We start from the raw sequence: 15,672 nt of genomic DNA on the forward strand, positions 1-15,672 counted from the left end.
TAGGCTGAGTCCCCACTGGTGCTGACCGCGCTCATGCTTGAGAGTGGTGACGTCACCAACGACCGGCAATAAATTTAGAGCAGGAGCGGAGCAGGGGGCGTGGCAATGAAGGGGGGGCGTGTAATTGGCTGGATCGGGGCTGTGTCTGTGCATTCTTTCTCTCCCTCCCTCTTCTCCCTCCTCTCTCCCTTTCCTCCTCCTCCCCCCTTCTCCTTTCCCCCCTACCCCTCTCCTCCCACCTTCGCATCTCCCCCTTCCCCCCCCTTTTGAATCTCTCCGCTCCCCTCCCCCCTTCGCATCTCTCCGCTCCCCCCCTTCACATCTCTCCACCCCCCCCCCCCCACACCTTTGCATCTCTCCGCTCAGCACTGCCTCTCTCTCTCTCCATTGGTCAGAGCAGGGTCATGTGACCCTGCTCTGAGCTCCGAAGTCAAACTCCCTTGTCTCCCCAAGCACCGAGCTATAGAGAGCGTGAGAGCCTGAGCGAGGGCGCGTCGCGTGAGCCTGGACGGGAAGGTAAAGATTTAAGGAGGTAAGCGCGCTCAGCGCCAGCGTTGACACGGCCTTATAGGGAGCGGTTGTATGGGGTAATAGGAGGAGTTATAGGGAGCGGTTATATTGGGTAGTAGGAGTTATGGGGAGCGGGTATATAAGGTAATAGGAGGAGTTATGGGGAGCGGGTATATAAGGTAATAGGAGGAGTTATGGGGAGCGGTTGTATGGGGTAATAGGAGGAGTTATAGGGAGCGGTTGTATGGGGTAATAGGAGGAGTTATAGGGAGCGGTTGTATGGGGTAATAGGAGTTATAGGGTGCGGTTATATGGGGTAATAGGAGGAGTTATAGGGTGCGGTTATATGGGGTATTAGGAGTTATAGGGAACGGTGTGAGGATTCAGGGATCGCGGCGTCCGCGCCCTGGTTCCTCTGTTCCTGTATCTACCCCCGTTGCCGTGGCGCGCGTCCCTCGCCAGCGTCACTCACCTCCGGCGGTTCTAGGGGTTCCCCGCCGTCCTCGGCGTCCCCGGCTCCCTGCATTCTCTCACGCGGCCGCCATCTTGCCCGGGCGCGCGCCTGAACAGCGCGCACCGGGTGAAGTTAATTTATTCACTGCTCGCAGTGAAAACCCGCCCCCAACACAATAATAAGATCTCCTGTCAAAACAAGAGTCCTCACCTGCCTGCCAATCAAGGGAACCTATCCAGGATGGCTCCACGCAGTCCTCCAGGCCTGCCTTCACCTCTGATTGGTCAGCCACACTTTATAATGCCAGTCCTTCCTATCGTTCATTGCTCGACATAGTTTCCACTTGGATTACTACTCTGGCGTTTTCTCTCTCATTCTCTCAGGTTACGACTTGGCGGACGTCTCTCTCTGGCTCTCGACCCCTGCTTGGACAAACGACCTTCCGGAATTCTCCAATCCCTGACCTTGGCTAACGGCAACGACGACGGCATTTCTACACCGGTACCGGCAAGTATTGCTAGCTAAACATCACCTGGCCTGGCAACGCCAAATCACCACACTCCGGACACGCTCCCTTTGCTGCGGGTGCGTGCCTCTATACGTTCCTCACCTCAGTGAAAGGAACGGGTCTGGTCTGCGGGCAGCACCGGCGTAACATTATGTCGAGCCCACAAGACGCAGACCAGACTGATGTGGACTCTATGATGACGGCCATGTACCAACAAATCCAGGCCTTAACGGATCAAGTGGCTCTCCTCTCCCAACTGGTACAGGACCATTCTCTACAGGCACCTCCTGCGGCTGCACCTCCGGCGCAGCCTGACTTATCTTCCACTTCATTCTCAGTTCCGAAGATTCCGGCTCCGAGGCCCTACGCAGGGGATCCACACGCCTGTCGTGGCTTTCTCAACCAGTGCGAGATCCAGTTCGAGATGGCTCCACAGCTGTATGCTACTGGCCGGAAAAAGGTAGCCTACGTATATAGTTTGCTCACAGGTAATGCACTGGCATGGGCCTCTCCGATCTGGGAACTACGCCCTGATATTACCCGCGATTACGCGGCCTTCAGACGGGACTTTCGACAGGTTTTTGATACCCCCGCACGTCAAGAGACTGCTTCTGATTCCCTGCTAGAGCTTACACAGGGACGTCGGCCTGTGGGCCAATACGCCTTGGAATTCAGAATTATAGCAGCTGAGACTCATTGGGGTCAGGAAGCCTTAGTCGCCGTCTTCTGGAAAGGCCTATCGGATTCCCTGAAGGATGAACTTGCTTCTCAACCCAGGCCAGAATTACTGGAGGACCTCATCTCCCTGGCCATTCGTATGGATCAGCGTCTTCAGGTACGCCGCGCTCAGCGTCAGCATCCCCGGTCTACGCCTTTCCGTGCTTCCTTTTCCAGGTTCTCTACTACCCAGAGACCCGTCTTCTCCCCGCTACCGGCGCTGGAGGCTCCAGAGCCGATGCAACTTGGAGTTCAGCAACCTCGGGCACCGTTACGACAACTCCGCTCTACTGGGGAGTCGTGCCATCATTGCGGAGCTTCTGAGCAGCGCACTCGTAACCATCCACCATCTCCGGGAAACGACTAAGCCCAGTGAGTACGAAGGGGCGCTCTCTGGGTACTGAATCTCCTTGTCCCCCTCTCAGAAGGGAACTTCCCAAAAGATTGATTATTCCCGTCTCCCTTTCAGGGCCGACTTTCCGCACCTCCACAGCAGCATTTATCGATTCCGGCGCAGGAGGGAACTTCATAGATCAAACCTTTTCTGAACAAAATCAGATTCCGCTTTCCAGGAAGGACTCTCCCGTTGCCTTGGTCGGGATTGATAATTGGCCTCTCACCCCGGCCTATATCTCCTTAGAGACCGGACCTATCACCCTTTCTACTCATTCTCACAAAGAGACTCTGGGTTTTGACGTTATTCATGCCCCGGGAACACCTATCACGCTTGGCTTGCCCTGGTTACAGAAGCATAATCCACTCATCGATTGGGTTTCTCCTAACCCTATTAACTGGAGGTCAAGGTCAGAGGAACCTTCTTTGTCTATCAAGCAACCATCCTTTCTATTAGCCAACACATCCAGTTCCCTGAGGGAGTTACCTTCTCCATACGCTGAATTTTTGGACGTTTTTAGCAAGACACAGTCTGAGCTTCTACCCCCTCATCGTTCCTCCGATTGTCCGATTGACCTGGTACCTGGTTATACCTTGCCTAAGGCCAAATCTTACCCTCTCTCGCTGCCCGAGACCGAAGCTATGGACGAATATATTCGTGAGAATCTTAAGCGGGGCTTCATACGGCATTCCAATTCTCCTGCGGGGGCCGGATTCTTCTTTGTCAAAAAAAAAGATGGGACTCTCAGACCATGTATTGATTACCGGGGTCTGAACCATATCACGGTGAAGAATCGTTATCCTCTCCCACTCATCTCCGAACTCTTTGATAGACTTCAGGGGGCCAACCTCTTTACTAAACTGGACCTCCGTGGGGCATACAACCTCATCCGCATCCGGGAGGGCGATGAATGGAAGACTGCCTTCAACACCCGTAGCGGACACTACGAATATCTAGTGATGCCCTTAGGGTTATGCAACACACCGGCAGTTTTTCAGGACTTCATCAATGATATCTTTCGGGACGTTCTTAATCGCTTTGTCATTGTATACCTGGATGACATCCTTATTTTTTCTCAAAACTTACAGGATCATATCATCCACACGAAGTTTGTGTTTTCACACCTCCGAGAGAACCGGTTGTTTGCTAAAATGGAGAAATGCATTTTTCATCAGTCTACCACTTCCTTTCTCGGATACATCATCTCCAACAAAGGCTTGGCCATGGACCCAGAGAAACTGCAAGCCGTCGTAGATTGGCCGCAACCCAATTCCCTCAAATCTATTCAACGGTTTTTAGGTTTTCCTAACTATTACCGGAAGTTTATCCATAACTTTTCTACCATTGTCGCTCCTATCACAGCACTGACCAAAAAAGGTGCAGACCCTTTCATCTTGGTCTCCAGAGGCAGTCACGGCATTCGAGACGCTGAAACAAACTTTTGTCTCTGCCCCCATCCTTCGACACCCAAACACGAATTTCCCATTCACCCTAGAGGTTGACGCTTCGGACTGTGGGGCTGGTGCGGTTCTGTCTCAGAAATTTTCTTCCCAGGATAAACTTCATCCTTGCGGGTTTTTCTCCAAAAAATTCTCCTCTGCAGAGAGAAATTATGACGTGGGCAATAGTGAACTTTTGGCCGTCAAGTTGGCTCTTCAAGAATGGAGACATCTTCTGGAGGGGTCTAAAGAGCCATTCACTATTCTCACGGACCATAAAAACTTATTGTATATTGAGAATGCCCGTCGTTTAGGTCCCCGCCAAGCCCGCTGGTCGTTATTTTTTTCTAGATTTAATTTTGTTCTCTCATATATTCCCGGCACTAAGAACGTCAAAGCGGATGCTCTCTCCCGGCAATACTCTTCTGAAGAGAGATCAGAAAAGACCACCGAGTCCATCCTTCCTAAACAAAGAATCTTAGCAGCTGTAGCATTCAAGAATCTTGAGAGGATCATCAAATCTCAAGAGAATCTTCCGATCGGTCTGGTTGTTCCTAAAGACTCCTTGTACGTGGAACCCAAATTCATTCCTGAAATACTGGATTGGGGACATGCCGCCCGTTCGGCAGGGCATCCTGGATTCAAGAAAACTTTGGACCTCATCCGTCGCACTTTCTGGTGGCCCAATATGGTAAAGACCATTCTTGAATTTACACGGTCCTGTCCGGTATGTGCGCGTAACAAAATTCCTCGTCAGAAACCTCAGGGTCTCCTCTTACCTTTACCTATTCCGGAGCGTCCCTGGTCCCACATATCGATGGATTTTATTGTGGAGTTGCCAAGGTCGAATGGCATGAATACCATTCTTGTGGTGGTGGATCGGTTTTCCAAAATGGCACACTTTATTCCTCTCAAAGGTTTACCCTCCTCACCCGCCCTAGCTGATATTTTCTCCAAAGAGATTTTTCGGATCCATGGGATTCCCATATCCATCGTGTCTGATCGGGGTTCACAGTTCGTCTCCAAGTTCTGGAGAAATTTCACCAAGAGACTGGGTATCTCATCTTCCTTTTCTTCTGGTTATCACCCTCAATCTAACGGACAGACCGAGAGGGTTAATCAATCCCTCGAGAAATACTTAAGGTGCTTCGTCTCGAATTCTCAGGATGACTGGGCAGAATTACTTATCTGGGCTGAGTTCGCCTTTAATTCTTCCAGGAATGAGTCTACCCGCGAGACCCCCTTCTTCATCAACTATGGATTCCATCCGGCTTGTCTACCTATTTCTAAAAACTCCTCTGGAATACCAGCCGTGGACGAGCACATTGCCCTCCTACAGGACTCTTGGTCCAGAATCCAATCTGCACTACAAAAAGCGTCATTGTCATCCAAAAACCAGGCTGATCGTCACCGTCATCCGGCACCTAACTACAAAACCGGAGACAAGGTTTGGCTATCATCCAAGAACATCCATCTCAAAACGCCTTCCCTCAAATTGGCTCCTAGGTTTCTGGGTCCCTTTTCCATCTTGGAGCAGGTAAATCTGGTTTCCTTCCGACTCCAACTTCCTCAAAGCATGAGAATTCCGAATGTCTTTCACACCTCGCTTCTCAAGCCATTCATCTCCAGTAACCTCTTTCCGGACCACACTTCTAAACCAGATCCTGTGATGGTACAGGGTAACGAAGAATACGAGATACAAGCCTTACTGGATTCCCGTCTTTCAAGAGGTAAAGTCCACTTCTTGGTACACTGGAGAGGTTTTGGACCCGAAGAGAGGTCATGGGTACCCCTGAAAGATATTCATGCTCCAGGACTCCTCAAACGCTTCCGAGAGAAGTTTCCATCAAAACCATGGAAGGATCGTCCTGAGGCCGATCCTGAGGGGGGGGGTACTGTGAGGATTCAGGGATCGCGGCGTCCGCGCCCTGGTTCCTCTGTTCCTGTATCTACCCCCGCTGCCGTGGCGCGCGTCCCTCGCCAGCGTCACTCACCTCCGGCGGTTCTGGGGGTTCCCCGCCGTCCTCGGCGTCCCCGGCTCCCTGCATTCTCTCACGCGGCCGCCATCTTGCCCGGGCGCGCGCCTGAACAGCGCGCGCCGGGTGAAGTTAATTTATTCACTGCTCTTGCAGTGAAAACCCGCCCCCAACACAGTAATAAGATCTCCTGTCAAAACAAGAGTCCTCACCTGCCTGCCAATCAAGGGAGCCTATCCAGGATGGCTCCACGCAGTCCTCCAGGCCTGCCTTCCCCTCTGATTGGTCAGCCACACTTTATAATGCCAGTCCTTCCTATCGTTCATTGCTCGACATAGTTTCCACTTGGATTACTACTCTGGCGTTTTCTCTCTCATTCTCTCAGGTTACGACTTGGCTTGGCGGACGTCTCTCTCTGGCTCTCGACCCCTGCTTGGACAAACGACCTTCCGGAATTCTCCAATCCCTGACCTTGGCTAACGGCAACGACGACGCCATTTCTACACCGGTACCGGCAAGTATTGCTAGCTAAACATCACCTGGCCTGGCAACGCCAAATCACCACACTCCGGACACGCTCCCTTTGCTGCGGGTGCGTGCCTCTATACGTTCCTCACCTCAGTGAAAGGAACGGGTCTGGTCTGCGGGCAGCACCGGCGTAACAAACGGTTATATGGGGTAACAGGACGAGTTACAGACTCACAGGTCATAATGAGATGTAGCAAATTCTCCTGCATCACTTTCCCTCCATCTTTCTGCAGTGCATCAAAGCCTACGGAAGCAGCGTGGGGTCCCCCCAGATCACATCACATATCCTGTTATAAGGCACAATATCACAGAGTTTCCGTAGCAATCAATGGCAGTGTCAGTGCAGAATCTCACAACAGTCAAACATTGCCAGACCAACCTTCCCCGGAGCCGAGGGACTCTGATCTCTCGTTACACCCCTAATCATCTCTTACACTCTACCCAAGGTGGTCTCATCTTTGCCCCTTCACCCCTGCAGCCCTCTCCAGTCTAAACACTCTCTCACTGATCTCTCCCTACCTGCGGATCGCTCTTCCACTTACTATTCCCCGAGCACCTTCACTATCCTCATTCAGAGCCCAGCTGAAAATCCACCTCTTAAAGAAGCTTCTTATGTAATGATTTCCGCCTCCGCCACGAACTCCAGATGTGCGGTGACCTTCCTGACTGCCCTTCTAATAATGCACTTTACTCCTGTGTCTGTAAGCCTCCCAACACTTAGATTGTAAGCTCTTTGGGGCAGGGTCTCCCTTTGCCTTATGTGGTCATTTACCTGTTGCACTTATTCCCATTGTTGGCAATTTACCTTGTATTGCAGTTGTGTACAGTCCTGCGTACACCGTTGGCCCTATATAAATAAAATGATACAGATATACATATATAAAAATATATTCCTGCAGTCCCTAGGCCCGATAGAAGTCAGAAGCAGCCATAGCCCCTCAAGATTACTTGCTGCCTGGCCAGGGGAAGCTGTGATCGGTCTCCCCCCATCTGCACCCCACTATCCCACACTGAAGAGGGGCAATGAAACCTTGTTGCAGGGTACATGCAACTACACACGTGGGTTTCTTGACAAGGCTGTTTTATTTTGCCTTGAAAAATATACAGCACACAAAACAAAAATAGCTATTTTTCAGCAACAAACGAAAATGGTTTTTCCTTCAGCAAACCGGACAAAACAGTTTCTCTTTAGCAGACAGTTTATATATATGCAGCTACCCTTTTTCTATGCAGGGGACAGACAGTTCACAGTTTCACTACTTTGCTACTCAGACCTTGTTTTCAGGAATCACTTTAGCAGCTTACTCCTCTCTCATCAACAGCCAAACTCCATGTGTCTACAACCTGGGTTTTAACACACCTTGATTAGGCAGCTGGGATCCAACTAATTGTCCTGGAGGTTCCCAGCTGAAGTTTAACCTAGTCAGTGCTGCACTGCAGACTAGACATAGGTTTTCCAGGCATATAACTGGTGGCTTTTATTTACCCTGTCACAAACCTCGTCCATCTTTATTTGCTCTTAAATTGCTTTAGCTCATAAACCCCATTGACTCTAGGCAATGCAAGATGAAAACACTTCAGTTTTGCTTCACAATTGCACTAGTTTTCCCCAGACGTGACGCAGTATCTGTGGGTACACGCCCCACGTACGTACCATGCCATCATAGCCGTTGTGGGCGAATTCTATTGCCTGCGGCACAACTGGCTCCCCCATGAGGAAGACGCACGCACACACCTTTCTTAATTAGAGTGTTTGAACATCGAAGGAATGTGCTTTTTCGTCTCGTCCTAAATGGGAGCGGAAGCAAATTACATTTTTGATTGAGCACTTGTGGGATTGAGCACTTGTGGGATACAGCCCTGAATGAAGCCGCAAGTTGTTAATTATTTCGCAGATCCGCGCAATGTTTCTTAACGAGCCAGTCAATCTTACTCTACCTTGGGGGATATTAAAGGGTGCAGATTGTATTCATCCCTTTGAATCCGTATGAATTTTTGATCCTAAAGAGGCAATCTCACATAGCAAGCAAAAAATCGTATCAATGGGGAGCGGTTATAAGGGGTAATAGGAGTTATAGGGAGCGGTTATAAGGGGTAATAGGAGGAGTTGTAGGGAGCGGTTATAAGGGGTAATAGGAGGAGTTATAGGGAGCGGTTATAAGGGGTAATAGGAGGAGTTGTAGGGAGCGGTTATATGGGGTAATAGGAGGAGTTATAGGGAGAGGTTATATGGGGTAATAGGAGGAGTTATAAGGAGCGGTTATATGGGGTAATAGGAGGAGTTATAGGGAGAGGTTATATGGGGTAATAGGAGGAGTTATAGGGAGAGGTTATATGGGGTAATAGGAGGAGTTATAGGGAGAGGTTATATGGGGTAATAGGAGGAGTTATAGGGAGAGGTTATATGGGGTAATAGGAGGAGTTATAGGGAGCGGGTATATGGTGTAATAGGAGGAGTTATAGGGAGCGGTTATATGGGGTAATAGGAGGAGTTATAGGGAGCGGTTATATGGGGTAATAGGAGGAATTATATGGAGCGGTTATATGGGGTAATAGGAGGAATTATAGGGAGCGGTTATATGGGGTAATAGGAGGAGTTATAGGGAGCAGTTATATGGGGTTATAGGAAACGGTTATATGGTGTAATAGGAGGAGTTATAGGGAACGGTTATATGGAGTAATAGGAAGAGTTATAGGGAAGTGTTATATGGAGTAATAGGAGGAGTTATAGGGAAGTGTTATATGAGGTATAGGAGTTATAGGGAGCGGTTATATGAGTAATAGGAGGAGTTATAGGGAGTGGTTATATGGGGTAATAGGAGGAGTTATAGGGAGCGGTTATATGTGGTAATAGTTGCACAAGAGGAAGACACCTCTGAGGTTTGGGAAGCTCTGTATATGTGAAGAAGAGACCTGTGAGGGGTTGAAAGCTCTGTACATGTGAAGAAGACACCTCTGAGGTTTGGGAAGCTCTGTATATGTGAAGAAGAGACCTGTGAGGGTTTGAAATCTCTCTACATGTGAAGAAGAGATCTGTGAGGGTTTGAAAGCTCTGTACATGTGAGAAAGAGACCCGTGAAGGTTTGAAAGCTCTGTACATGTGAAGAAGAGACCTGTGAGGTTTGGAAAGCTCTATACACTAAACACTATAATTGTCACCCATGAAACATATATTGGTTCCCTGAAAGTTATCACAACCAACAAGCAATACGGCTACAAGAGCTCTGAACTACAACACATTATCATACTTCATTCTGCACAAAACCCTTCCTATTCCATAGAACAGGTGTCCCGACACTGCACTGAACAGCCCAACAGGCTCACACTGCTGTTACGGCCCTCCAGCTGGGAGGTAACCCAACCTCTGTAGAAGCCCTTGGCGCAGTGCAGCCATGATGGGGTTACTGCAGAGCTCTCGGATTCCTTAGGCGGTGAATGCTGACTTATCAGTACCAGTGACAGCCCGTGACAAGGCTGGCTCTCAGCCAAACACAAGTAAATGACTTCTCGTTCCCCGGAGCGAGCAGAGGAGACGGGAAGGGGCTGATTGTGTCTGCCAGTAGGAAGAGGAGGGGAGTGAGGGACTCTGAGCAGGTCCCGATGTGAGGCATGAGCCTGGAACTCTGTAATGCGCACCGTCAGTCCTCCGCTTCTCCTGGCAGCGGAGCTGTTATTTCGGAGCGGGGAATGAGATCCCATTTCCAGAGATCTCCCTTACATGCCTGGTATGTTTTAGGGCTGGGCAATAACCAGCAAATTCCCCCGATAAAGACACGATAAAGACACGTTCAGTGCCCTAATGACGTCCCTGGAATGTCAGAGGCCCTGGCCCAGCGGAGGCCCTACTGACGTAGGGCTGGTTGGGCGTTGGAGCCAAGGGGCGGCTAAACTCAGTCCTTAAACCCCCCTAACAGGTCAGGGTTTCAGGATATCGCAGATTGAGCCACCTGTGCTGAAGCAGGGACTGATTAAGCCACGTGCAAAAGCAGGGATATCCTGGAAAGCTGACCTGTTGGGGGGGGGCTTGAGGACTGGAATTGAGCCCCCTGGGGTAACACATGCATCACGATGACCATAGTTATCGAGATATTACAGACCTGTTTAATAAGAACAGTAAAAAAATAAATGTTTTAAATCATTTGAAAACATTTCCATTGTTAAGATATGGGGATTTTGATCCACGATTTTCATTGTTAATGTTACAAAGTTATTTGGTATTTCTTTATAAATTCAAGGTTTTCATTTCTTTTAATACATTAAAATAGATGAATATAGACTCCCCTCCCTGCTCTCTGTCCCTGATTATCAGAGATGGTGGGAGGGAAGGGGTTAAGAGGAAGGGGGATAACACAGGGGGGGGAAGGGGATGGGGTGAGAGAGGTGCCAGATCTCATTTAAATTGCCATTTCGGCTTTCTGCTTGTTAGCGGCATGTTACTCTCTGTCCTTGAAATGTCACTGGCGCACGGCTGATTGAGAGCAGTAATGAAAAATATGCCAATATCGACTTATCGGACATTGTCGCAACAATACTATGTTGATAAATAGCGATTCTTAATAGATTGTAAGCTCTTCTGCCCAGAATTCCACCTGCCCGCTCTCCGTCGGTGCTTGTGATTATTACACTGTCTGCCATGCAGACATCCCCCTAAGAAAATGGACCCCCAATCCGTTACAACGGGCCAGTGACATACACTGGCGACACACTTTATTCGAGCTCGGCTAGTCCCACGAATTCGGGTATACCCGGGTGTATTGAGGTTTGTGACTGTTTTCTGCCCGAGTATATTGGGTTATTTTCTAGGCAGGGATTGAAGCATTTTATTCCCCCTGGCTGCAATACTGCACAGTATATATATATATACTGCATTACAATTCATGAATTTATGCCATCTGGTAGACACGCGAAGCATTGCAGCCTATTAAATCCTAATCATTATCATTTAACAAATCAGCCGCCCATCAGCCAGGCATGAACCCAGGCTGGGAAGGCAAATGCAACGGGGCTTGTCAGAGGTGAGGAGCGGCGCATTCCAGGTATCTGCCAGGTACATACCAGGTATTTGCTCGAATAAAGTGTGTCGGTGCAGTACGGGGGAATCTCAAGGTCAAAACAATGTGGAGGTGTCACGGACATTGTTACCATGCTGGCTTCACCGTGATGGCCGGCTGTGCGTGCCGTTCTCCGGCGGGCTTAGTAACACTTGTGCTTTCCCCGTAGCGGTTGGCATTACCACCTTTATGTTCCTACTCTTATAGGTAAAGACTTCCTGCACTATACTGCAGACGCACTTACCAGAACTCCCTCCTACTGTCTCTGTACGTTCTCCCTACCTACCAATTAGACTGTAAGCTCCTCGGGGCAGGGACTCCTCTTCCTTAATGTTACTCTTATGTCTAAAGCACTTATTCCCATGATCTGTTATTTATATTATCTGTTATTTATTCGATTACCACGTGTATTACTACTGTGAAGCGCTATGTACACTAATGGCGCTATATAAATAAAGACATACAATACAATACAATACTGGGTTGTTGTGCCAGTGCCTCCTGCTCACTGAGCCGCAGTAATACCCTCTGTGCCCATGTTGTGCTATGGCTGCTAAGCACACAGGTATTCCTGGGAGATAACACTTCTTCCTGCTGCTGCGTCTCAAATACACACCCACGTGGACCAGATACAGTATGTCCCCAGATATCATGCACTCTCCCAATCTCCCCTCTTGGTGTGTCCAAATATCTCTTTATTTCCATCTTAGAAGCACTGTTTCTCTCTGTCCTGTCTTCCTCTCCCCCCTCTCTCTCTGTCCTCTGTCCTCTCTCTCCTCTCCTCCACCAGATTCTGAGTAGCGTGTTCCTGTTTCTCTTAGTCCCTGACAATCTCAACTCCCCCTCCTCTCCCCTCCCCCTCTTCACCTTCCTCTCCCTCTCTGCCTCCTCCCTCTCAGCCTCATCTCTTCCTCCCTCCCCCCTCAGTTTCCTCTCCTCCTTCTCCCTCTGAGTCTCCTCTCCTCCTCCCGCCTATGAGTCTCCTCCTCCTCATTATGAGTCTCCTCCTCCCCGAGTCTTCTCTCCTCCCCCACCCGTGCAGTCTCCTCCCCCCTCGCAGTCTCCTCTCCACTTCCCCCCTCACAGTCTCCTCTCCTCCTCCCGCTTGCAGTCTCATCTCCTCCTCCCCATTCGGGTGTCTCCTCTCCTCCTCCCCACTCACGGTCTCCTCTCCTCCTCCCCCCTCACAGTCTCCTCCACCCACCTCCTCCTCCCCCATTGCAGTCTCCTCTGCTCCTCCCGTCTCGCAGTCTCCTCCTCCCCTCTCGCAGTCTTCTCTTCTCCTCCCCTCTCGCAGTCTCCTCTCCTCCTCCCACCTTGGAGTCTCCTCTTCTCCTCCCCCCTCGGAGTCTCCTCTCCTCCCCCCCCCCGCAGTCTCCCCTCCTCCCACCTCCTCCTAGCAGTCACCTCTCCCCCTCGCAGTCTCCTCTCCTCCATCCCACTGCAATCTCTTCCTTCACAATCCCCCCCGCCCCCCCCCCAGCATGCCTCTGTGTGTGACCCTCCTCTCTGCAGATTACAAATCCTGGAAGTCTTTACTTTGTGGGGAGTCCATATTCTGTACAAAATACTAAATTGCTTCATGTCTGAAGAGTATATTAATTCTATTCACTGGCTGCAAATAAAATCCAATAATTATTGGAGAAAGCTTTAAACAAAAACACAAAGAAAAGCTACATAACTCACGCAGGCTACAAGAACATACTGCACACAATGATCGCGGTGCTGGCCTCTGAAGTGGGAATCACTGGTGTGAAACTCGATGCCAGCCTTGGTGTGGGTGCAAAGTGCACATTAGCACTATACATCATGTGGCTGTACAATGTATATGCGTGTGGGTGGGTGTACGTCTGTACACATATATAGATGTGTGTATAACGGGGTGGTGTGTATATGCAGATGTGAGACTGTGTATATATTGTAGTGTATATCAGATATCAGGGCTCTTCAATCAGGTCTCCAAAGGGCCAGATCAGAAAACATTTACAAGAAAGAAAGGCCACAAGCTTGTTGTAATGTCATTTTAGCTACATTTAAAGACTTAAAAATGTGTGTGTGTGTATCTGGCAGGCGTTTAACCCCGTGCACCCTGCGCGTCGCCCCTGCTCTGGCTCCCCACTCCACACTTGCAAATTTGACCCTCTCAGCCCAGAATGAAACCTGTGTTATTACATAATACAGTAATATGTGGTATAACACGGGAGCGGCATTCAAAGGAACAAGACAAACTATACCAGAGGATTCTATGCTCTAAAGCGCTCAGGCCCCGGACATGTTTGCTGCTTGCTTGCGGAAGCGTGCTGACACGCGCTCCCGCTCAGCACTGAGCCCCTACAGCCGCAATTAGAGCGGCTTTAGTAGGGGCTCGCCTACGCTTCCGCGCGCTTGCGGAAGCGCAGATGTTGGGGGAATTTTAAATTCCCCCGCTTGCCGGCGAGACAGGCCGGTCACGGGAGCGGTTCGCCCAATGAGGGCGAACCAGCTCCGTGACGTCACTGGCCCGCGCCCGGCCCCGGACCGCCCCCTGACGGCTGCTGAGAACGCTTGCGGCCCCTCAGCACGCGAGCAGGGACCATGGACTCGGCCTCAGTGGGAGATCGAGAGACTTACAGAGTACTGGTACCAGCAGGAGGAGCAAACTCCATTCTTCAAGGGCCACCAACAAGTCAGGCATTCGGGATATCACTGCTTCAGCACAGGTGGCTCAATCAGTGGCTCAGCCGACAACCTGATCTGTTGGTGGTCCTTGAGGACTGAAGTTGGACAGTTAACGACAGAGCCACAGATTGAACCACCTGTGCTGAAGCAGGGATAACCTGAAAACCTGACCTGTTGGTGGCCCTTGAGGGCTACAGTTGGCCACCCCTGGGTTACAGTGTATATAAATGCACTGAAGGAGACCGCTGGAATATACAGAAATACTTCACTAAGAAGGTGACAAAGAGGGGGAAGCTGAGGAGTCACAGAGCAGTAAAGACAAGAGGGACAGAGTGGAGGCAACCTTGAACAGAGAGGCGGCACATCGCTGGAGATTGGGGGACGTATTTTAGGAGGCGTGTAGGCTTCTTCAGGAGAGGCACAAACCTGTCCCTGCCCGCTCCATTTACACCACTAAATACTAATGCACATTGGTTCTTACCGCACATCTGCAGGGTCTTCTGTCACCAGGACGTCCGTCTTGCAGCTGGCCAGAGGGTTTATAGACAACTCCACGGGAGGGACGACAAAGCTCTTACTGACCGGTAGCCACAGGCCCTGTCCTAGGCTGTATGTGGATCTGCAAACCAAACAGGGGACATGTTACAGCCACGGAGGCGACACCCAGACAGAAAACAGGACTGACATATTCAGATCGAGACTACGGATCAAAGCAATGCTAATCGTGGGACTGCAGCGAATACAGGCATTTCCATTCCCTGTCTCTATAACTCCTCCTATTACCCCATATAACCGTTCGCTCCCTCTAACTCCTCCTATTACCCCATATAACCTCTCCCTATAACTCCTATTACCCCATATAACCTCTCCCTATAACTCCTATTACCCCATATAACCGCTCCCTGTATCTCCTATTACCCCATATAACCTCTCCCTATAACTCCTATTACCCCATATAACCTCTCCCTATAACTCCTATTACCCCATATAACCTCTCCCTATAACTCCTATTACCACATATAACCTCTTCCTATAACTCCTATTACCCCATATAACCGCTCCCTGTATCTCCTCCAATTACCACATATAACCACTCTCTATAAATCCTCCTATTACCCCATATAACCGCTCCCTATAACTCCTCCTATTACCCCATATAACCGCTCCCTACAACTCCTCCAATTACCCCATATAACCTCTCCCTATAACTCCAATTACCCCATATAACCTCTCCCTATAACTCCTATTACCCCATATAACCGCTCCCTATATCTCCTCCAATTACCACATATAACCACTCCCTATAAATTCTCCTATTACCCCATATAATCGCTCCCTATAACTCCTCCTATTACCCCATATAACCGCTCCCTACAACTCCTCCAATTACCCCATATAACCACTCCCTATAAATCGTCCAATTACCCCATATAACCG

The 15,672-nt window shown here is 49.7% G+C and overlaps 1 protein-coding gene across 1 annotated transcript in view; it reads right to left on the minus strand.

The window, feature by feature from the left end:
• The window catches only part of ASTN2 (astrotactin 2), a 440,720-nt gene that overhangs the window by 220,378 nt on the left and 204,670 nt on the right, over positions 1-15,672 (minus strand). The window contains 1 exon segment of the mRNA XM_075579436.1: positions 14,717-14,854. Within this exon segment, the coding sequence (XP_075435551.1) occupies positions 14,717-14,854 (138 nt within the window).

Source organism: Ascaphus truei, chromosome 21 (assembly GCF_040206685.1).
Source record: "Ascaphus truei isolate aAscTru1 chromosome 21, aAscTru1.hap1, whole genome shotgun sequence".
Taxonomy (NCBI): Eukaryota; Metazoa; Chordata; class Amphibia; order Anura; family Ascaphidae; genus Ascaphus; species Ascaphus truei.